Source organism: Lepus europaeus, chromosome 14 (genome assembly GCF_033115175.1).
Source record: "Lepus europaeus isolate LE1 chromosome 14, mLepTim1.pri, whole genome shotgun sequence".
Taxonomy (NCBI): domain Eukaryota; kingdom Metazoa; phylum Chordata; class Mammalia; order Lagomorpha; family Leporidae; genus Lepus; species Lepus europaeus.
In genome coordinates, this window is record NC_084840.1 from 65,073,798 (window position 1) to 65,097,670 (window position 23,873).

General features: G+C 43.7%; 2 protein-coding genes across 8 annotated transcripts in view; one reads left to right on the plus strand and one right to left on the minus strand.

The window, feature by feature from the left end:
• Nucleotides 1–1,080: 1,080 nt before the first annotated feature.
• Nucleotides 1,081–23,264, minus strand: TFB2M (transcription factor B2, mitochondrial). 4 transcript variants are annotated; one of them, XM_062210730.1, is made up of 8 exons: nucleotides 22,848–23,264; nucleotides 21,826–21,914; nucleotides 15,563–15,716; nucleotides 15,086–15,234; nucleotides 7,043–7,132; nucleotides 5,655–5,717; nucleotides 4,545–4,705; nucleotides 1,081–1,805 (listed from the first exon to the last, which is right to left on the minus strand). In XM_062210730.1, exons 1-8 carry the CDS (start codon nucleotides 23,149–23,151, stop codon nucleotides 1,622–1,624), a joined length of 1,194 nt encoding a protein of 397 aa, XP_062066714.1. In that variant the 5' UTR covers nucleotides 23,152–23,264; the 3' UTR covers nucleotides 1,081–1,621. The 4 variants fall into 4 exon arrangements, with proteins under 4 accessions (XP_062066714.1, XP_062066717.1, XP_062066718.1 ...); XM_062210731.1 differs by lacking the exon at nucleotides 1,081–1,805 and adding an exon at nucleotides 3,223–3,455; XM_062210733.1 differs by lacking the exon at nucleotides 7,043–7,132.
• Nucleotides 23,265–23,496: 232 nt separating this feature from the next.
• CNST (consortin, connexin sorting protein) overlaps nucleotides 23,497–23,873 on the plus strand; it is a 93,823-nt gene continuing 93,446 nt past the window's right edge. For 2 of the 4 annotated variants that reach the window (XM_062210780.1, XM_062210781.1), the window contains exon 1: nucleotides 23,499–23,670. The gene's annotated coding sequence lies outside the window, so the exon portion shown is untranslated. Of the gene's footprint in view, nucleotides 23,671–23,873 lie in introns of all 4 variants that reach the window. The other 2 variants (XM_062210782.1, XM_062210783.1) reach the window with 2 other exon arrangements.

A 23,873-nucleotide genomic window follows, 5' to 3' on the forward strand; every position in this document is an offset into this window, starting at 1 on the left:
GTTTGCTCTCCAAATGGCTGCAAGGGCTGGGGCTGGGTCAGGCCAAAGATAGGAGCCAAGAACCATCTTCTGCTGCTTCCCCAGGCCTATTAGCAGAGAGCAAGATTGGAAGTGGGGCAGTCAGGACTCCAACTGGCAGCAGCCTAACTCTTGCACCACCACACTGTGCCCTAAATGTGCTTCTTTGGTTGGTTGACCCCGCCCACTCTCCTAAAAAAATCAATTAATCCCTCTGAGCCATATTTACAATCTTTCTCACAGTCATCAGCAGAGTTCTGCCTCCTTGGCTTTCTGAAGTTGACTTATCTCTTCATTGTTAATTGTAACAAAACTATCAACCTTTAGTTAACCTCTTCTGAAAATTCTTATCTAGGTTTTTACAATTAGCAAGAAAGCTAATTGTAATTGGCCGGCGCCGTGGCTTAACAGGCTAATCCTCCATCTTGCAGCGCTGGCACACCGGGTTCTAGGCCCAGTTGGGGCACCGGATTCTATCCCGGTTGCCCCTCTTCCAGGCCAGCTCTCTGCTATGGCCCGGGAAGGCAGTGGAGGATGGCCCAAGTCCTTGGGCCCTGCACCTGCATGGAGACCAGGAGAAGCACCTGACTCCTGGCTTCGGATCAGAGAGAAGCGCTGGCTGCAGCGGCCATTGGAGAGTGATCCAACGGCAAAAAGGAAGACCTTTCTCTCTGTCTCTCTCTCTCACTATCCACTCTGCCTGTTAAAAAAAAAAAAAAAAAAAGCTAACCTTTAATTTCAAATTCTTGGGTGCACCTTACTGCTACCATGAACAACCATTAATATATACCACACCTCACAGAGTATTTACTTTTTAGTGAATGGACAACTAAAGCAAAGGAGGATGGCCCAAGTCCTTGGGTCCCTGTCACCCACACGGGAGACCCAGTAGAATCTCCTGCCTCCTGGCTTTGGTCTGGCTCAGTCCTGGCTGTTGCAGCCATTTGGGGAATGAACCAGCAGATGGAAGATCTCTCTCTCTCTCTCTCCTTCTCATTCTGTCTCTCTCGATAACTCTTTCACTTAAAAAAAAAAAAAAAAAAGATACCACAAAATCTTGTTACTTAAAATATTTTAATTTCTAAAAAAAATTAAAATTTAAATACGTTCATTGTACAGTACTTGATATTACATTCCAACAAATTGGAAGGTAAAATAAACCTCTTAAATCAATTTAATTTGTTTCCTAAGATAATAATATACAAACTCCTGCCCTCTCCTTCTCACAGAAGGATGCAAAATGCAGCAACACTCAAAGTGGAATATTTAAATTAATACAATATAAGATGTTGGGACAAAAAACTTATTTAAAAATAAGTTTCAGCTGGTAATACCCACAACTACCAATATATTTACAGTACAGAAAAATTTAAAGCAGAACAAATTCAATCTGATCAAACCCACAATTAACTGAAGTTTTCATTTTATTCCGTTGTAAATAAAATAGCAGTCCTGTTTTAGCCAACAGACCAGTGGAATTATCAGAATGATCTGCCTAATCTGTGCAATACAAGAACAGTTTTCTGTTGAAAGGAGGTAAGGTTTCCAAACTCAGTTCTTTTTCATCTATGTTAAAAACTGCTCCAGCTGATGTCTTGACAGTCTAGTTTTCTGCATATGTGTTCTCCATGCTGTCATCATATAGCCATTTATGGGTATAATCTTTGGAACACTCTATAGCTTCAAAAAGGCGTTTAAAGTCTTGAGGATACATGCCAGTTACTTTCACTTTTTCATTTTTTCTTGTTTGCATCAATATATCCATTGCATCAACTGGACTCAATGACCTGTAAAATACAAGTAAACAAACACACTTCACTGAAAAAAATTTATCTGTTTGAAAGTCAGAGTTAGAGAGAGAGAGAGACAGACAGAGAGAAAGAGATATTCCAACAGCTAGTTCATTACCTATGTGGCCACAACAGCTAACACTGGGCCAGGCCAAAGCCAGGAGCTTCCGCTGAGTCTCCCACATGGGTAGCAGGGTCCCGAGCACCTGGCCCATCTTCCACTACTTTTTCCCATCAGCAGGAAGCTGGATTGGAAGTGGAGCAGCTGGGACATGAACTGGTGCTCAAATGGGATGCTGGTGTCACAAGTGGTGCTTTACCTGCTAGGCCACAATGCCAGCCCAATTCATTTTGATAACTCTCAGTTAATATTGATAGAGACCACTTCTAAGACCAACTTAAAGTGCCTAACTCATACATAATTAATCATATTTAGGTCAAGAGCTTCCATATAGTATCTACAACTTTATGTTTATCCCTCAAGTTTCATAGCTAGCTTGTAAAGAACACATAAGACTCAGAATATAACATGTGATCCATTCTTACATAAAGTTCTAATTTATCAACTACCCTTTAAATAACTCTCTTGCCTATCTCTTTCATCCTTTCACTTTCTGCAAAAATATTCTTAACTGTATTTCTGTTTATGTAGAAGTACATACAATAAGCACAACCTGTAGAAGCTATTCTTTGGCAGTTTTCAAAGTGGGAATTACTGTTTACATTTTTACATAACCATCACTGGTAAGCAACTTGTGAAGCAGAAAACTCCTCTATATTTAGCCTAGCAAGCAACCACCGAAAAGCTGCTGACAAGTAACTGATTTTAACAAAATATTTTGGTAGAAAACATTTCCAGTGCTTTGTGATATTGAATGTAATCTTGTTCAATCAACAGAGATATCCAGGGGGAATTTTTAACATTCTATACTATGATTTATCCTATTTATTCCTTATTTTTCTATTTTCTTTTTTAAAGATTTATTTATTTGAAAGTCAGAGTTAGAGAGAGAGAGAGAGAGAGAGAGAGAGGTCTTCTATCCGATAGCTCACTCCCCAGATGACCGCAATGGCCAGAGCTGTGCTGATCCGAAGCCAGGAGCCACGAGCTTCTTCCCAGTCTCCCACGTGGGTGCAGGGGCCCAAGGACTTGGGCCATCTTCTACTGCTTTCCTGGGCCATAGCAGAGAGCTGGACAGGAAGTGGAGCAGCCGGGTCTTGAACCAGCGCCCATATGGGATGCTGTCGCTTCAGGCCAGGGCTTTAACCCACTGCGCCACAACGCCGGCCCCTCTATTTTCTTTTAAAATAACCACTACCAAAAAGTGGCAAGGTAAAAAAATTTTTCTAGTCTATTGTCACTTTTAACATTTTTAAAAAAGATTTATTTATTTATTTGAAAGGCAGAGTTACAGAGAGGCAGACAGGGGGAGAGGGAAAGGGGGTGGGGAGGGAGGGAGAGAAGGAGGGGGAGGGAGAGAGAGAGGTGTGTCTTCCAAACACTGGTTCACTCCTTATATGGCCACAATGGCCGGAGCTGTACCAATCAAGCCAGGAGCCAGAAGCTTCTTCCAGATCTCCCACGTGGGTGCAGGGGCCCAAGCATTTGGGCCATCTTCCACTGCTTTTCCTGGCCACAGCAGAGAGCTGGATTGGAAGTGGAACAGCCGGGACTAGAACTGGCACCCATATGGGTTGCCAGCACTGTAGGAAATGACTTTATCCCCTACAACACAGCACCAACCCCAATATCTTTTTAAGATTTTTATTTATTTATTTGTTTGAGAAATAGAGTTACAGATAGAGAGAAGGAGAGACAGAGAGAAAGGTGTTCAATCCGCTGGTTCACTCCCCAAATGGCCACAAAGGCCGGAGTTGGGCCAACCTGAAGCCAGGAGCCTGGAGCCTCCTCCAGGTCTCCCACCTGGGTGCAGGGGCCCAAGCACTTGAGCCATCTTCCACTGTTTTCCAGGCCATAGCAAAGAGCTGGATCAAAAGAGGAACAGCCAGGACTAGAACTGGTGCCCTTATGGGATGCCAGTGCCACAGGCAGAGGATTAACTACTGTGCACTGTACCCCCAACATTTGTTTTTATAAATATTGTCCAGTCAATAGTTCAGCATTATATACTAAATGATGATCAAGTTTATCATTTATTTTAACACTTAACCCATCCTCTGACAATACTTGAATGACTCAATGGACTGATTATAAGGTGAAATGCAGAACCCATGACTGCACACACTGGCCCTATGTAAGAATACTTTTTACACAAATACAAAGTAGGTAGTAGTAGCTATAATTTTATAAAGCTTTAGGTAGAAATATAAAGTCTGATTCAGGACAAGGAGACCTATGATATAACGACCCATCCTACTTTGTCTAGGAAACAGAAGCACTGAAGACAGGCAATGCCAAGACGTAGACAGTGGGTATGCTACCAATAATACTGCCTTCTCCATCGTAGCTGGTGGCAGGCATCTAGTTCTTTCTGTAGGTTAAACCTGGCCTATATTCTGACAAAGACAGAGCAAGTTGTAGGCATCACTAATTGTTTTTTGAAGGAAAGAAAATGAAGTTCAGTGAGAGATGATATGGAAAACCAGGAAGAAGGAAAGAGCAGTGAAAACGTGGTAACCTTACTTTTTTCATAACATATGAAAAACCATGTCTATGAAAATTTATTCTTGCATGAAGCTGCTACTTTTATAGCTGCTTTTATTCTTTTTACTTACCTTAAATGTTCTATTAGTCTTGCATTGCGCTTCCCAAAACAGTGCTTTACCATATGAAAAAATACATCATAGTTAATAGGAGTTAAGTTTTCTGTGAATAAATTTCGACGAGGAGTCATTCGAATAAAATACAAGTTTTGCTGTATTTGTTCTAATAAATCCTGAAGAGGAGGGAAAATAAATTGTGTCAGTCATAAACTACAGCCAGAGCATGACACTGTTCATTTGTTCCTTCAAGCTATCTGTTGGAAGACACAACCATCACAGATCCTGTGTGTCTTTAGATTTTCTTGTTCAGCAAGCCAAGGCAAAGCCATAACCACTCTTTACCTGGGCCTTTTGTCGGAGTTGTCTGCACTGACTTTAGGAATTAAATAACCTCTCTCTCCAGGACAAACAGCAGGCCTGCTTAACGTTTGCTACAAAGGAGATGATTCTCTCAGCTCTGCATCTCTCAGCTGACATGCAGTCACTGCATGAGCAGCATGCAACCGAGCCATGTCACACCACATCACTCCGTGGGCCAGAGGTACACACACAGTCCTTTGATCCAGGAGCCTGCGTCTTTGGCCAGCATACGAGAAACACTAACAGCTTACTATTCTGTAAGCAGGGTGGAATCAAATCTCAAACACCATGCTAATATGTACTGAGTTCTTGCTATATTCAAGGCCTAACACCACAACCAGATCCTAAGGATAAAATAAAATTATTTACTTATAATTGTTTCAATTACAAAAATTTATTTACTTGAAAGGTAGACAGACAGAAAGACAGACGTTCAGAGTCAGACAGAGATATCCCATCTGCCAGTTCGCTCCTCAAATCCCTGCAAGATCCAGAGCTGGATCAGGCTAAAGCCAGGAGCCATAAATTCTCTGCCATCCACTTTGGAGACCTGGATTGAATTTCTGGCTCCATGTTTAGGCATGGCCCACTTATAGCTGTTTTGAGTGTCTGGAGAGTGAAACAGTGGATGGAAACTTCTGTCTCTCTGTCACATAAACAAACAATAAAACCAAAACTCAAAATAAATACAGGGAATCAGATAATCTCAAAGAAAATAAAAGGTTTCCAGTAACATGGATAAAGAGAAAGGTATTTTCTTACCTTATGCTTTGGCTTTTTCAGCTGCCCATTTTGGGTATATACATCAAATGATGACCAAGGCTCCTTGAGAGGAGAAAAAACAAAAACAAAAACAGCTTTTCTTTTATTGCTCCTTTGTCATAGTGCCTCCAATTGTTACAGCCTTAAAACCTTGCTTATGAACTAAATCTAGGTCATAGTCTAACTGGACTTAATTAAAAAGTATGACAATTGAATAATACACATCTCCTTTTCTTATTTGCTTAAGGGGCAGAGAGACATAGGAAAAACTTTCATTAGCTGGTTTGTTTTCCAAAGCTAGGAAACAGAATCCAGTGGGTGGCAGTAACCCAGTGGCTTCAGTCATCACTGCTCCCCTCAGGACCTGCAGTAGCAGGAAGCTAGAGTCAGGATCCAGGATTAGAATCCAACCCAGGTACTCTGATAGGGGTCACAAGCATCTTAACTGTCAGGCTGAACACCCACTCACTCCTTTTCTCTTACATAAAGAAACGAATGATCGAAGGTCCACCCTGGTATCAGCAATGTTATCTGTTACTTAGATAAAGGAGAGTAACTTTTTTTTTTTTTTTTGAGACAGGCAGAGTGGACAGTGAGAGAGAGACAGAGAGAAAGGTCTTCCTTTGCCGTTGGTTCACCCTCCAATGGCCGCCGTGGCTGGCGCGCTGCGGCCAGCGCATCGCGCTGATCCGATGGCAGCAGCCAGGTGCTTCTCCTGGTCTCCCATGGGGTGCAGGGCCCAAGTACTTGGGCCATCCTCCACTGCACTCCCTGGCCACAGCAGAGAGCTGGCCTGGAAGAGGGGCAACCGGGACAGAATCCGGAGCCCCGACCGGGACTAGAACCCGGTGTGCCGGCACCGCGAGGCGGAGGATTAGCCTGTTGAGCCACGGCGCCGGCCAAAGGAGAGTAACTTTTGATGTAACTTTGCAATAAAGGCTGTTTTTAACAGCTAACTAACATTTCCAAATTATAGTCAGAATCAGTAGTTTAAGGGTTATTAGATCAATGTGAAGCTGCTTTTCACTCTATCATATTGGAAACACCTTTTAATCAAACTAAACTGAATATGGAAGGACATAAGGATATATTAAAATAGACACCTCAGATTAAGAAGCATTTCTTTTACATAAGCAATTTTGCTCATGAAGCAATTTTAAAATATGACCCCAACTGAAAAATAATTCTATAAAGAAAAAAATTTCAAAATAAGAATATTTTCAAATCACAGCTAAAATACCAAAGACAAGGCTTGGGGGCTGGTACTGAGTCTGGCAGTTAAGACACCTACATCCCGCATCAAAGTGCTAAGTGGCAGCTGAACTGCTGCACCAAATGCCCACTCCCCCAAAAAACACTCTCCTGAAATTTAGAAGGGTTTTACTCACCACATGGAGCACCTTAATCTCACAAGCAACTTGCCAGAGCACACTTAATACTTGATACAAGTTTGGATTTCTTGGATTTGCCATTAGTTTCTAGCAAGAAGAGAAAAAAAAGTACATATTTTATACAACTATAATCAAGCAAAATTAAGGATTAGGTTTTAATAGCACCCCAAATTTTAAAAACTAGAATTAAATCCAAATTCTTTAACAATTTCAGAGTTTTTAAACTTTCATTTTGGAAAATATTTCATCCAGTACACTTAAAATATAATACAGTTGAGACTGCTTGCCTTTATGTGGCTTACCAGGGAAAATTTCAGTTAAAAAAATGGAATAGAACATAGTTAATCATTTAGTTATGGAAGTGAACAAAACAATTTCTGCCCTATGGACTCTAGCTAATTCCAATAATTAAATAACTTACGGTATAAACTGTGAGGATACATGTGTTAGAAATACTTTTCTGGGGGGTTGGTGCTGTGGCGCAACGGATAAAGCTGCAACCTGCAGTGCCGGCATCCCATACGGGTGCCACTTTGAGTCCCAGCTGCTCCACTTCCTATCCAGCTCTCTGCTATGGCCTGGGAAAGCAGTGGAAGATGGCCCAAGTCCTTGGGTCCCTGCACCAGCATGGGAGACCCCAAGAAGCTCCTGGCTACTGGTTTCGAAGCAGCAGAGCCCTGGCTGTTGCAGACATTTGGGGAGTGAACCAGTGGATGAAGACCTTTCTTTGTCTGCCTCTCTGTAACTATGCCTTTCAAATAAATAAATCAATCTTAAAAAAAGAAATACTTTTCAAGTGGGCTATTAAATTTTGAGGCAAGAATTGTCACGGTTGACCCCTGACAGAGGAGATTACTTCAGTGAATGAAGGCACTATGAAGGAAGGAAACCACATTCAAAAAGGTTCCAGGTAAAAGCGGCACATGCCACTGGGACATTTTCCTAGTGCACAATAAAATCTGGTGAAACATTTCCTGTGTCTCTTCCTTTTACTCTTTCATTTATATACTCCGTGCAGCTACAAGGATCTGAGCCCCTGCTGTACTTTCAGGGCTAGTCAGTATTTACTTACATCTCGGTTGAGGTGAATAAAGCATTCCTTCTTTTCTTGCTGTACTATCCTAACCCAGAGCTGTCTCACAATAAAGACATTCTATCGTATCAGATCAAGAGATTACTAACATGAAGCATTCTGGGTAGAAAAAAACATTTTCTGAAGGAGGCAGTCTAAAACTGTGAAACAGTATAGTTCTACACACAGGCATATAGTCTTACCTCCTCAGGGTATAGCCTAAGAACTAATCATGTGGCTCCAAACCCATAAGAATCGGTGGTATAAACGCCATCTTCACTATTACAATGATCATATTAAATGTTAAAGGCAACAGAGCGACTGGTTTAAGTTTAAAAGGGACGATATAAATAACATCAAGTACTCGGTAAAATAATAGAATTAAAAAGGAAGAAAGGACCAACATGAAAGCAGTCCACACAGCAGACTCCTAGAATGACATTTGCTGTAAATAACACTCTGACCTCAGAATCAAGGCTTCCTGAGAGGCCAGCGAGAGCATTCCAGGCATGCAAAGACAAGACTCTGTGACAAAAAGACATCCTATGTGGAGGATCTCTTGAGACCTCAGAGGAAAGGAAGGGTCATCAAAGAAGGATACACTCTTCTCTGAGGGGAGGAGAGAACATCCACTTTGCTTATGGCCGTGTCCAAATACCGATGGAGTCTATGGTCACAAAAAGCTTCCATAGCCTTGGCAGCCCATGGCAAGAGCCTTGATCACCGACATCATAAAAAAGAGTGTCAATTGTTGAAGGAACAACAGTAGTCACTGTGCACTTGCTCCCCAGTTAGGACCTCTTTCCCTATTGAAATGTAATATGAGAATCAACTGAAAATTCTCTCCCCAAACTGTACTCTCTATGTTCTGTGTGTGCACGGGTGCAAATTGTTGAAGTCTATGCTTAGCATGGAGTTGGTCCTCTGTATATAAAGTCATACTAAAAATGATCGATAACGAAGAAGGAGATGGGAGAGGGAATGGGAGATGGGATGGGAGCCGGGGAGGGGGAGGTTATAGGGGAAAGAACCACTGTATTCCTAAAGTTGTATCGATGTAAAAATGGATTCATTAAACAAAAATGAAAAAAATGAAAAAAAGTTCGTACTGCTTTATCTCTTATACAGACAGGGTAAGCTGAAGTAAGCTGATGACAACCAGTGATTTTTCTTTTGTGCTGTTTCCTTTCCCTGTCTTGCAATGAAAGTAACTTTAGAATGATCAATCCACTTTTTGTTTCTGCGTTCTTTAGCCCTTTTCTCTATAAAGCCAACCTCTTCTGGGACACTTTCTATTTTATGTAATTAAATGCTATCTGATTACAGAATCAAAAAGAAAGTAAATTAAGATCATTAAAATAAATTGAGGTAATTCTGTTATCTGTCAAGTCTACAAATCCCAATGATACAACAACAACAACAAAAAAAGGGTCAGAATAAACTAATTCAATAAAGTTACAGGACAGAAAAATCTGTTTTATTTTTTATTTACCATCAAAGTGTAACTGGAAAATAAAAATTTTTAATAGAAAAATTCAATTTATAATAGCATTAAAAAGCAGGGGCCAGCATTGTGATGTAGTGCATTTAGCTGGTATCTGCAATGCTACCATTCCATATAGGCACCAGTTCCAGTCAGAGCTGCCCCACTTCCAATCCAGTTCTCTGCTAATGTGCCTGGAAAAGCAGTGAAAGATGACCCAAGTGCTTCTCCCACCCATGTGGGAGACCTAGATGAAATTCCTAGTTTCCGGCTTTGGCCTGCCCAGCCCTGGCTGTTACAGTCATTTGGGGATCTTCTAATTAGCAGATGGAAGACCTCTCCAACTCTGCCTTTCAAATAAATAAATAAATCTAAAAAACAAAAACAAAAAAACCACAAAACTTTAGGAATTAACTAAGCAGTGTAAAAAACTTATACATAAAACATTACTGAAATAAATTAAAGACACAACTAAATGAAAATACACCATGTTCATGGACTGGAAGATTTAATATTGTTAAGGTGCCAATACTACCAAAATGATCTACAGATTCAATGTAATCTCTATCAAAATCACAACACTTTTTGCAGAAATATTTTCCATCCTAAAATTCATATGGAATCTCTGGGAACTCTGATGAACTTTAATAATTTTTTTTTTTTTGACAGGCAGAGTGGATAGTGAGAGAGAGAGACAGAGAGAAAGGTCTTCCTTTTTGCCATTGGTTCACCCTCCAATGGCTGCTGCGGCCAGCGCACCGTGCTGATCCGAAGCCAGGAGCCAGTTGCTTCTTCTGGTCTCCCATGCGGGTGCAGGGCCTAAGGACTTGGGCCATCCTCCACTGCCTTCCCGGGCCATAGCAGAGAGCTGGCCTGGAAGAGGGGCAACCGGGATAGAATCCAGCGCCCCAACCAGGACTAGAACCCGGTGTGCCGGCGCCACAAGGCGGAGGATTAGCCTGTTAAGTCACGGCGCCGGCGAACTTTAATAATCTTAAAAGAGAACAAAGTTGGAAGAATCACAGTTTCTGATTTTTTTTTTTTTTTTTTTGACAGGCAGAGTTAGTGAGTGAGAGTGAGAGAGAGATCTTCCTTTTTCTGTTGGTTTACCCTGCAAGTGGCCATCGCGGCCGGCGAGTTGCAGCCGGTGCGCTACGCTGATCCGAAGCCAGGAGCCAGGTGCCTCCTCCTGGTCTCCCATGCAGGTGCAGGGCCCAAGCACCTGGGCCATCCTCCATTGCACTCCCAGGCCACAGCAGAGAGCTGGACTGGAAGAGGAACAACCGGGACAGAATCTGGCGCCTCGACGAGGACTAGAACCTGGTGTGTTGGTGCCGCAGGCGGAGGATTAGCCTATTGAGCCACGGTGCCGGCCACAGTTTCTGATTTTAAAACTAACTCTAAAGCTACAGTAACAACACAGTATGGTATTGGCATAGGCCAAACAAATAGACTGGGGTGGAGAACCTTTTTTCTGTCAAGGGTCATATAAAATTATCAACTTCAAAAAAATTAGCCTGCTATAAATTTACTGAATTTGAGTCCTACTTGTGGTAGCCCTGGCAGCGCCAGACCAAATTATTATTCTCTTTTTAAACATTTACTTATTGATCTGAAAGGCAGAGCAACAGAGATAAAGGAGGAAAGAGATTTTCCATCTGCTGGGTCACTACCCAAATGGCCACAATGACCAGGACTCGGCCAAGCCAAAGCCAGGAGCCAGAAGCTTCATCCTGGGCTCCCATGTGGGTGGCAGGGGCCCAAGCACTTGGGCCCTCTGCTGCTTTCCCAGGCGCATCAGCATGGAGCTGGACGGAAAGTAGAGGAGCCAGGATTCAAAACTAGTACCCACATGGGAGGTCAGCACTACAGCTGATGTCTTTTTTCTTTAATAAAGTTTTTATTTATTTATATAAAAGAGTTACACAGAGAGAGAGAAAGAGAGAGAGAGAGGTCTTCTGTCAGCTGGTTCACTCCCCAGTTGGCCTCAATGGCTGGAGCTGAGCTGATCCAAAGCCAGGAGCCAGGAGCTTCTTCTGGGCCTTCCACGTGAGTGCAGGGGCCCAAGGAACTGGACCACCCTCTACTGTTTTCCCAGGCCATAGCAGAGAGCTGGATTGGAAGAGGAGCAGCTGGGACTTGAACCGGCGTCCATATAGGATGCAAGCACTGCAGGCAGTGGCTTTACCCACTACGCCACAGTGCCGGCCCCACAGCTGTCTTAACCCACTGTACCCCAGCACCGGCCCCAGACCAAATACCTTCTCCTCCCAATACAAACATAGCCTATAAACAGACCCTCACACATACTCATATGGCTAAATGATTTTTCTTTATTACTTAAAATTTATTTTCACAGTCAGTGGGAGAGCTCTCATCCACTGGTTTACCCCCGAATGCCTGTAATGATTGGGACTGAGCCAAAGCTAGCAGCTGGGAATGCCCAGATCTCCCAGGTAGGTGGCAGGAACCCAACTATTTAAGTCATCACCACTGCCTCCCAGGATCTGCATTAGCAGAAAATGAGCAAGAAACCCAGGTATCCCTATGTGGGACATGGCTATCTTCACCAGGTTAGCTACTTGACATTGTTTAAAGGATTTTTTTCTCTTTTTCTTTTTGACAGGCAGAGTGGACAGCGAGAGAGGTCTTCCTTTTCCATTGGTTCACCCCGCAGTGGCCGCTGTGCTGCAGCCGGCGCACCGCGCTGATTCGAAGCCAGGAGCCAGGTGCTTCTCCTGGTCTCCCATGCGGGTGCAGGGCCCAAGGACTTGGGCCATCCTCCACTGCACTCCCGGGCCACAGCAGAGAGCTGGACAGGAAGAGGAGCAACCGGGACAGAATCTGGCGCCCTGACTGGGACTAGAACCCGGGGTGCCAGCGCTGCAGGCGGAGGATTAGCCTAGTGAGCCATGGCACTGGCCTGTTTAAAGGATTTTTAACAAGGGTGCCAAGACCACTGAACAAGTGAAGTTAGTTTTTTCAATAAATAGAATTGGGAAAAACTAGATATCTAACTGCAAACAAAGTAACTCTTACCTGACATGAAATACAAACATCAAACTTAAAATAGATCAAGAACTAAACAGTAAGAGCAAAAATTATAAAGCTATCTGAAATGGTTCACAACACCGAATTTGATAATGACCTCTTAGATTTAACACCAAACGCACATGCAGTAAAAAATAGACAAGGGGCCAGCACCATGGTGCAGTAGGTTGATCCTCCGCCTGCGGCGCTGGCACCCCATATGGCCGCTGGTTCTAGTCTCGCTGCTCCTCTTCCAATCAGGCTCTCTGCTATAACTTAGGAAGGCAGTGAAGGATGGCCCAAATGCTTGGGCCCCTGCACCTGCGAGCGAGACCCAGAGGAAGTTCCTGGCTCCTAGTTTCGGATCGGCGTAGCTCCAGCCATTGTGGCCATTTGGGGAGTGAACCAACGGAAGCAAGACCTTTCTCTCTTGTCTCTTCTTCTCACTGTCTTTAACTCTACCTCTCAAATAAATAAATAAATCTTTAAAAATAAAAAAATTGACAAACATGACCTTATCAAAATTAAAAACTTTGGGGGCAGACATTTGGCCTGGCACTTAAGCAACTGGTTGGGACACCTGTATCCTACATCAGAGTACCTGGGTTTGAAAACTGGATCTGACACCTGTTTCCACCTTTCTGCCAATGAGGACCCAGGGAAGCAGCAGCGGTGGCTTAGGTAGTTGGGTCCCTGTCACCATGTGGAGGGCCAGGATTAGTTTTTGGCTCCTACTTTTGGCCCTATCTCCATCACTGTAGTCATTTGGAGAGTGAGTCACCTGACGGGAGTCTTTTTGTCTCAACTTTTTAAAAGTTTTTTTTTTTTTTTTTTTAATTAAAAGCTTTGGGCATCAAAGGACATTATCAATAGAGGAAAAAAGCAACCCACAAAATTAGAGAAAATATCTTCAAAACATGTGTCTGGTAGGGGACTAGTATCCAGTATATATAAAGAGCTCCTAAAACTCAGTAATAGAACAAACAAGCGGATTTTAAAGTGGGTAAAGCACATGGGTTGTGTTCCTGGCTTATCGCACCAGCCCTAACCGAGCCCCTATTACTGCAGACACTTGGGGAGTGATCCAGTAGATCAGAACTGTCTTTATGTCTGTCAAATGTTAAATGTGAAATAAAAATGAGCAAAGCACATGAATAAGTACTTCTCTAAAGAAGATATACAAATGGTTAATAAGACATGAAAAGATATACAACATGACTAAATATAAGGAAAATGCAAATCAAGACTATAGTGAAATATAACTTCACATCATTAGGATGGGTACTCCAGAAAAAAAAGCATTGCTGAAAATGTGGAGACTGAAACCAATGTGCACTGCTGGTGGGAATGTAAAATGGTACATGAATTATGGAAAGTGAAAACATTAGAATAATTCTACCTCTAGATACATACTCAAAAGGACTGAAAAGAGGGAACTAAAGGATATTTGTAAATTCACACTCATGGCAGCACTATTCACAATAGACAAAAGGGGAAGCAATCAAGTGTTCACTGATACAATGGATACACAATTGTGATGTATCCATAGAATGGAGTATTCTTCAGCCTTAAAGTATATAAAATTGTACATATCCTACAACATGGACAAACCATAAAGGCACTATGCTGAGTAAAATAACCCAGACACAAAAAGACAAATACATGAGTCTACCTACATGAGGTATCTAGAGTAGTCAGATTAAGAGATAGATAGAATAACGGTTACTAGGTCTGGAGGAAAAGGAGTATGAGAATTAGGTACAGAGTTTTAATACAGAATAATGAAACAATTTTGGGAATTATTGGTGGTAATGGCCGTACAATGTAGGCACACTTAATCCCATTGAACTGCACATTTGAAAATAGTTGAAATAGGCCGGCGCCGTGGCTTAACAGGCTAATCCTCCACCTTGTGGCGCCGGCACACTGGGTTCTAGTCCCGGTCGGGGTGCCAGATTCTATCCCGGTTGCCCCTCTTCCAGGCCAGCTCTCTGCTATGGCCTGGGAAGGCAGCGGAGGATGGCCCAAGTCCTTGGGCCCTGCATCCCATGGGAGACCAGGAGAAGCACCTGGCTCCTGGCTTCGGATCAGTGAGATGTGCCGGCCGCAGTGGCCATTGGAGGGTGAACCAACGGCAAAAAGGAAGACCTTTCTCTCTGTCTCTCTCACTATCCACTCTGCCTGTCAAAAAAGAAAAAAAAAAAAAAAAAAAAGAAAATAGTTGAAATGCTCCATTTTAAGGTATGTATATTTTACCACAATTAAAAAAAAAACTTAAAATGTCAAGTTCTAAATTAACATTGCCAAACACAGATTAAGCCTAATCAGAAAAAAAAAAAAAAATCACAAATTCCTTCAAAGCAAAAAACAGGTACTTGTTAATAACTTACCTGGAAAAAAACCAAAAATTAAAAAAAATTTAAAAAATAAAGAAAAACATAAAAAAAAAACTTACCTGGTATTCTTTTTCACTAATGAACATATTTAGTTCTACTCGTCCATGCCTATATATAGAAGTGCAGGAATACAGGTCATATACAAGTTTCCATAGTGCCTTTCTTTCATTTCTAATTGGGAAGATTCCAATTATTTTTAAGGGAATACCTGTTAAGAAAAAGATTCAAATTAAGTTCTTAACATTTTTTCCTAGACCATATTTTAATGATGCAAGGTGAATTAACAAGCTATATTAATTTTACATTTAGTTTAATTAATTTTTTTTCCATCTTTCTTTAACATGGGATTTGGCCTTTGTGTATATAATCTGGTTGTGTCCAGGAGAGGGCAATGCCATCCATATTCAGTGTAAGGTCATCTGTTCAAAAACTGAACAAAATAAATCATACACACATCTTGTCAACAAACAGGGTATACTGCTAAAGTGAGCTGCCAGATAAATAAGGTATTTCCTTTAGTGAATGACAAAAATCACCTGCTGACCAAGGAAGTGCCTTTATTCCCAAATTCTGAAAAAGCACATGTGAAATCATAATGGGTGGTCTTACTAGTCCACACTTTCTAGGATCCAATTTAAAGAAGTCACAGTAGACCACTTCTAGTTTTCCATCCAGATTATTTCCTAAGGACTAAGGAGAGAGAGAATATGTTAAAAAATTTCAGAATTGCTTAACTTTGCAACAATTCAAAGTTCAACCTCAAAAAGTAATAATATGAAAATATGTAATAATTCAAATATCTTATAGGAAATATTACTAACATACCTAAAATTTAACAAGAGAATTAAAAACCAATTAATGTCTACAAAGTGGTGAAAATACAATATTACCAAGAAAAAGTACCCCCTACCCACTCAAAAAGCAAATACAATCTTCAACAAATTCTTTTTTTTTTTAAATTTATTTATTTAAAAGGCAAAGTTACAGAGAGAGGTCTTCCATCTGCTAGTTCACTCCCCAAATGTCTGTAATGGCAGGGTTAGGCCAGGCTGAAGCCAGGAGCCAGGAGCTTCTTCTGGGTGACCCATGTGTCCCAAGTGTCCCTAGGCAGGGGCTTAGGGACTTGCGCCATTTTCCTTTGCTTTCCTAGGCACATTAGTAGGGAACTGGATGGGAAGTGGAGCAGCTGGGATTCGAAACAGCGCCCCTATGTGATGCTACCACTGCAAAGCAGCAGCTTTGCCTGCTATGCCATAGCGCCAGCCCAGTCAACAAATTCTTATCCTTTTATTTTATCTTTTTTTTTTTTAAAGATTTATTTATTTATTTGAAAGGCAGAGTAACAGAGAGAAAGAGGCAGAGAGAGAAAGAGAGAGGTTTTCTAAGATCCACTAGTTCACTCCACAGATGGCCATAACAGCCGGAGCTGGGCTCCTTCTGAAGCCAGGAGCCAGGTGCTTCCTCCAGGTCTCCCACGTGGGTGCAGGGGCCCAAGCACTTAGGCCATCTTCTACTGCTTTCCAAGGCTATAGCAGAGAGCTGGATTGGGAGTGGAGCACCTGGGACTCCAATATGGGATGCTGGCACTGCAGGCAGTAGCTTTACCTGCCAAGCCACAGCGTCCAGTCCCATACTTATTTTATCTCAATAGCTTCAATTGTTCAAGAGGTTTCTTCAAATGAATCTAATTGCCTTGCAGTGGCTACCTGGAGCACTAGGCAAAAATTCAGAGATCTCAGCTAGGCTCAGGCACACCTGTGAGCCATCTCCTGTGGTCATGAGAAATCAAAGACATTTCATAGTAGACAAAAACAACTAAAACATTTAAGCAAAAGACAGGAACATTCCAGAATACCACTTTTTCCTAGGAGAATCTAGTCAGTCATGCACAAAATGAACTTAGAACATTAAATAGTTAACTCCACATCTTCCCCTTAATTTTTCATTGACTTTGTCTTGTCTTTTTTTAAAGATTTATTATTATTATTATTTTTACAGGCAGAGTTAGACAGAGAGAGAGAGACAGAGAGAAAGGTCTTCCTTTTCTGTTGGTTCACCCCCTAAATGGCCGCTACAGCAGGTGCGCTGCGCCGATCCGAAGCCAGGAACCAGGTGCTTCCTCCTAGTCTCCCATGAGGGTGCAGGGCCCAAGCACCTGGGCCATCCTCCACTGCACTCCCGGGCCACAGCAGAAAGCTGGACTGGAAGAGTAGCAACTGGGACAGAATCCGGCACCCCAACCAGGACTAGAACCCAGGGTGCCGGTGCCACAGGCAGAGGATTGCCAAATGAGCCGCGGCACTGGCCCAAGATTTATTATTTCTTTAAAGTCAGAGATAGAGTGAGAGGATGAAGCAGAGAGAGATCTTCCACCCACTGGTTCACTCCCCAGATGGTTACAATGACCCAGCTGCTTCATCCAGGTCTCCCATACAGGTAGCAGGGACCCAAGTACCCATCTTCCACTGCTTTTCCCAGGCCATTAGCTGGATTGGAAGTAGAGCAGCTGGGACATAAACTGGTGCCCACAGGGGATGCTGGCCTCACAGGCAGTGGCTTTACCCATTATACCACAATGCTGGCCCCAATTTCATCTACTTTTTCTAAAGGTGGAGGCAACTAAATATCTTGTCCAATGGAAAAGGTTCAAAATATTTCAGGATTTTTAATGCCTTGATTTGCTCACCTTGTAGCAGAGTTAACTCCCTTAGAGGTTAGGAAAAAATGTACACTTTATTACTTTGTTATTCTCATGATGAGAGGGCACCATGCACTTTTGCTTTAGCAACTGTGATTTACCACTCCACAATTCAAACACAATGAGAGCCAAAGTTCCAGAATAAACAATTCAATTCGTAAGATCATTGTGCAATCACAGTTTAAAACTAGATTGCATCTAGGAATCAAAAAGGAAAGTAACCCTTGATTTCCTCTTAGTCATGATGTCAGGCATTTTATCTAAGGGTTTCTCATTTAAAAAAAAAATTTTTTTTTTGACAGGCAGAGTGGACAGGGAGACAGAGAGAGACAGAGAGAAAGGTCTTCCTTTGCCGTTGGTTCACCCTCCAATGGCCGCCGCGGCTGGCACACTGCGGCCGGCGCACGGCGCTGATCCGATGGCAGGAGCCAGGTGCTTCTCCTGGTCTCCCATGGGGTGCAGGACCCAAGCACTTGGGCCATCCTCCACTGTACTCCCTGGCCACAGCAGAGAGCTGGCCTGGAAGAGGGGCAACCGGGACAGAATCCGGTGCCCCGACCGGGACTAGAATCTGGTGTGCCGGCGTCGCAAGGCGGAGGATTAGCCTAGTGAGCTGCGGCGCCAGCCCACTTAGTGGTTTTTCTGCATAAAACTTAGCAGACATTTAATTGTGATATTAATAGTGAAAAGTCATCACACAAATTCACTTCTCCCCTATGGCTCAAAAGCATGATATCTCAAGTACTCAAATCTACTACAAAATAGTCTCCAACCTTTCTTTAGAAGCATACTTCATCCACAGCAACCAATAATAATCCACTTAGAACTGGTATGTTAAAGAATGGATTTTGAGTTAATATACCTTCTTTTCAATTTTGGACCAACAAGTGGCACAGGTTTCACATTTGATGCATTTCGTAGTTTTCTCAAATTATTCTGATCTCCAAAATCATAAACTGCTGACTGCCAGGTAGCATCGTGAATGCACAACCCCTAATAAAATAGTTCAAGAGTTACAGAAACATGACTTTCACCTTTACTAAAGACAACTCCAAGTAACTTTTACTTGTTTCAAATAGCATTTCTCCTACATTTGAGCAAGATTTAATAATGAAGAATCCGGCGCCCGGACCAGGACTAGAACCCAGTGTGCCGGCGCCGCCAGGCGTGGTGCCGGCCAGAATCTGGACCATTTTTCAAACAAAAAGAAAAGTTAATTTCTTGCTTTCAATTTCTTAGTTGAAATTAGAGATGGCTATTCTCACCAAATCACATTTTGGGACCTCAAACGTTTGAACAATTTAATGTGTCCATTTTTTTTCACATATACAAACCAGCAGATTTGGTATCAATTAACAGGGCTAACACCCTCAGTTCTTTTCAAAGTAGCTAGTTGTGGAGTAGCAATAATGCTCATAGATAAAGCCATTTTTCAAGGTGTCAGAAAGTTGGTATAGAGAAGTATAAGTTTCTGAAACTGAATCTATAGATTTATAAAGGAAGTAGAAAGAGAAAAAAAGAGCTGGCACAGTGGGTTTACACCCTGGCCTGAAACGCCGGCAACCCATATGGGCGCTGGTTCAAGACTCGACTACTCTACTTCTGATCTAGCTCTCTGCTATGGCCTGGGAAAGCAGTAGAAGATGGCCCAAGTCCTTGGGCCCCTGCACCCACGTGGGAGACCTGGAAGAATCTCCTAGTTCCTGGCTTCGGATTGGCGCAGCTCCGGCCATTGCGGCCAATTGGGGAGTGAACCAGCTGACACAAGACCTCTCTCTCGCTGACTCTCCTCTCTCTGTGTAACTCTGACTTTCAAATAAATAAATAAATCTCTTAAAAAAAAAAAAAAAGAAAGAGCTGGCAGATGATGCAAGGAATTTCCACTTCTTGACTCGATACATGAACTTGTCTGTTGTCTAAGAAGCAGAGTCACTGAAAAATCCACATGGATAATGCCTTCATTCTGTGCAGTGGTATCTGATCATACCAAATCTTTCTTGCCTCAAATTCTAAATCCAGATTTTACATAGTCCCATTAACCTAACACTCCAGTTAGACTCCAATCGCTTAGGAAGTAGGGGCAGAGCACAGCCTAGTAGAGATGAGGAATTAAGCCCAGTGATCCCAGTTACACAACCTGTTTAAAGTCACCCAGAGTGCAGCTGAGTGCAGGGGAGGAAAGACGTCATGCCCCATTGTAGGGGTAACAGTTGACACTACCATAATGACAGACAGGTTAATAAGAGATAAGCTTCAGGGGCCAGCGCTGTGGTGAATTGGTCTGAGCCTCTGCCTGTGGTGCCGGCATTCCACACGGGTGCCTATTTGTGTCCCAGTTGCTCCTCTTCTGATCCACTTCTCTGCTAATGGCCTGAGAAAGCAGTGCAAGATGGCCCAAGTGATTGGGCCCCTGCCCCCGTATGGGAGACCTGGAAGAAACTTCAGGTTGCTGGCTTCGGATCAGCCTAGTGCTGGCTGTAGCAGCCATATGGGGAGTGAACCAGCAGACGGAAGACTTTTCTCTGTCTCTCCCTCTCACTGTCTGTAATTCTGCCTCTCAAATAAATAAAAATAAAATCTTTTTAAAAAATTTTAAAATGGATAAGCTTTAAGATGTCTAATCAAAGTATTACATGAAACAGGAATCTTCACAATGAAGACCCAAAGACCAAGGAAAAACTATCCATTTGTATGCTCAGATTTAATGAGGAATAACCAAGCGTGTAGAAATGTTGATTGGAGAAAAATGATATGATCTAATGTAATACAACAAATGGGGGAAACTCAGCACAGCCTGTCTACTCAGATTCTTCTTGGCCTCTTTCTGTGGCATTCCTTCCTCTTGAGTAGAGAAGGCAGGCTCCCTTCTGGACTGAGGGTTTCACTTTACTCTCAGGTAAGATGGGTCAGAGAATTTTGTTATGGCTAACTGTCACACAGAGAAGAGACAGGAGATGAGAGGTTTTATGGCTTGATTTGGGGAAAAACAGCTCTAATTTTTATATCTCACCTCAGCAAAGAGAAATTCTGGTTTCTACCAATGGCTTTAGGGGAGAATGAGATGGACAAGAGGGCAGGAGATATCAAATAGATCTTAGTTCTGAGGCTGCTTCTAGGGGCTTCCAATGTCCTTTACTTCGAAGTACTTAGTATTCCAAACTTCTGTACTATGGGTTATTGTTTTCTGAGCCCCAACAACAGTTAGACCTAGAAAATTAATCTTTAAAAATACTTTTTAACTAAAGATTTATTTTGTTTATATGAAAGGCACAGTTAGAGAGAGAGAAAGAGAGGGAGGGACAGAGGACAGAGGGAGATCTTCCATCCACTGGTTCACTCCCCAAATGGCCACAAAAGCAAGGGCTGGACCAGACAGAGGCCAGGAGTCAGGAGCTTCTTCTGGGTCTCCTATGTCGGCTATAGGGGCCCAAGCACTTGAGCCATCTTCCACTGCTTCCCCAGGTGCATTAGCATGGAGTTGGATTGGAAGTGGCACAGCCAGGACTCAAACTGCACCCATACGGGATGCCAGCACCCAGGCAGAGGCTTTTTACCTGCTATGCCACAATGCTGGGCCCCAAAGCAAATCATTACTCTCAGTCTTTTGGTCATTCAACAAGCATGGAATACTTACTTGTCCTAGTCACTAGGGATAACAAGATATTTAAGACAAGACCCCTAGGGGCTGGCGCTGTGGCGCAGGGGGTTAAAGCCCTGGCCTGAAGCGCTGGCACCCCATATGGGCACTAGTTCTAGTTCTGGCTGCTCTCTTTTTCTGATGCAGCTCTCTGCTGTGGTCTGGGATAGCAGTGGAAGATGGCCCAAGTGCTTGGGCCCCTGCACCCACATGGGAGACCCAGAGGAAGCTCTTGGCTTCGAATTAGCACAACTCCAGCCGTTGCAGCCATCTGGGGAGTGAACCAGCAGACCGAACACCTCTCGCTCTGTAACTCTGTCTCTCAAATAAATAAATCTTAAAAAAAAAAAAAGACCCCTAGAAGAAATTCTATAAAAATAAATTATGTGCTTAGTTCTACCTCACCAACTCACTTTAAGGCAGCTGACTGAACAATGAATTATTATTAAGAACAAGAAATATACCTCCAAATGCGGAATGAAATTTCTGTCACTTTCAAGGGCAACCACTTTGGCACCAGTTTCAAGTAATGCCTGAGTCAGCACTCCAGGACCTAGGACAATAACAGAAGAAAACATTTAGATGCAAAAGTAACAATATAATCTTTCTCAATATCAGAAGTTTATTAGGTATTATTCATGTATTATCTAATTTTCATTCCCACTACATTCCCAAATGAGGTGTTACTCTATTTTAATCACTTGACTGCAACATTCCAAGCGGTAAGTGTGCAGTTCGGTTTCCAATCCATTCTGTCAGTGACTGCAACTTGCACTCTTAATTACAATGTTTCATCACCTCTTAGAAGAAAAAGGCAACAAAAAGGAGTGCCTGGAGCCTACCACACTTACTCATTCATGATCCTCAGGATCAAATCAAGCATAAATAAAACTGACTCTTCAAGGGAGGAAAGGGTGTTTTAACAATTATTATTTAGAGGCCAGTGCTGTGGCATAGTGGGTTGCCTGCAGGGAAGGCATCCCATACCGGCACAGGCTGTCTTGGTTGCTCCCCTTCTGATCCAGCTTCCTGCTAACGAGCCTGAGAAAGCAGCAGAAAATGGCCAACTTACTTGAGCCCCTACACCCACATGGGAGACCCCAAAAAAGCTTCTGGCTTCGGCCTTGCCCAGCCCTGGCCACTGTGGCCATTTGGGGAGTGAAAAGAGTAGATAGAAGTTCTCAGTCTCTCTGCCTTTCAAATAAACAATTTTTTTAAAAAAATGAATTAGAAATCTATAAATCTTGTGTTCTCAGCATCCTGCTATAGTCTACGGGAGATGCACAGGACAGGATAAAATTCTTGGGGGTGGTGGTGGCATTTTTAACTATGTGCGAGGAGAGCAAAATCTAAGAATATGTCTCATTCGTGGACAATAACTAAGCTTCTTCAAGAAAACGGAAGTGTCAATAGCACCCTACCTGCGGTCTATAAAAGTCTGCCTAAGTGACGAACATTCAAGAAAATGCAATTCAGCTAGACTCACCTGGATTGCACTCTAAGAAGAGAGAGCGAGGGTCTTTTTGACTCCCCCGCAGGACCTGCACCAAGGTCTCAGCCAATCCCCGACTGTTTACGTAACGCTTAGGGTCCAAGCGTTGCTTGCATACCCACGGAGGCGATTCCCCGAAGTCGGGATGGGGCAACAGCTGCGGGGATGAATCAGACAAGCCACGGCGAGGCGGGTCTCCACGCGTCGTCGCTCGGGTCCTCAAAATGCAAAAGCGACCCGTGCCCGCCAGGGCTAAGGGCGCCAACCGCAAAGGAAGTCCCGCCGCTGGGACCCACATCGTCACCTCCAAGGTGCCCCTTCACATGACCCAGGGTCGCTATTTCGGTGAACCCCATGAAGGGCATCCCACGTGCAACATCTCCGCGCTGCAGACCAGGCCTGGCGGAAGTAAACACCAGCAACTGCGCATGCGAACGACCGGTCCGGCCCACTTGCCTACGTCACTTCCGCTTCCTCCCCGGCTTCGCCTCCCGAGAGCTGTGAGTGGACCGATGGGGAGTGAGACCGACCATCTGGGTGTGTCTGGACTCTACTCTATGGTTGCCCGCCCTCTGCACTTCCTCTCTAGCCGCTCGCGCTCTATGCTCCGCGGTCGCGGGCCGCCAGCCGCCTGCCGGCCAGCCCCGAGGGGTGCGCAGAGGGAGGCGGGGCGGAAAGGCAAGAGGTGTCTCCTCCGGCGGAGCCGCGGGAGACCCGAGCAAGCTAAGTGACAGCTCGGCGGCCGCCATGTCCGCGAAAGGGGCTGGAAGCCGACCCGGCGGCCAGCGGTAACCCTCGGGCCGCCTCCGATTCCCAGGTGAGGAGAGGTCGAGCGGGATGCAGGGGAGCCGCCGGCTCGCGGCCGGCATGGAAAGCCTTTCGGAAGCCCCTCGCTGCTCGCCCTGAGCGGCGCCGGTCCAGCAGCGCCGCTTCTGCCCTCACCTCCGCCCCCTCTCCGCTCGCCTGTTTCGCTCTCCTCAGTGGCTGTGGGGCTCCCACTCGCGCGCGGCGCGCCGGGTC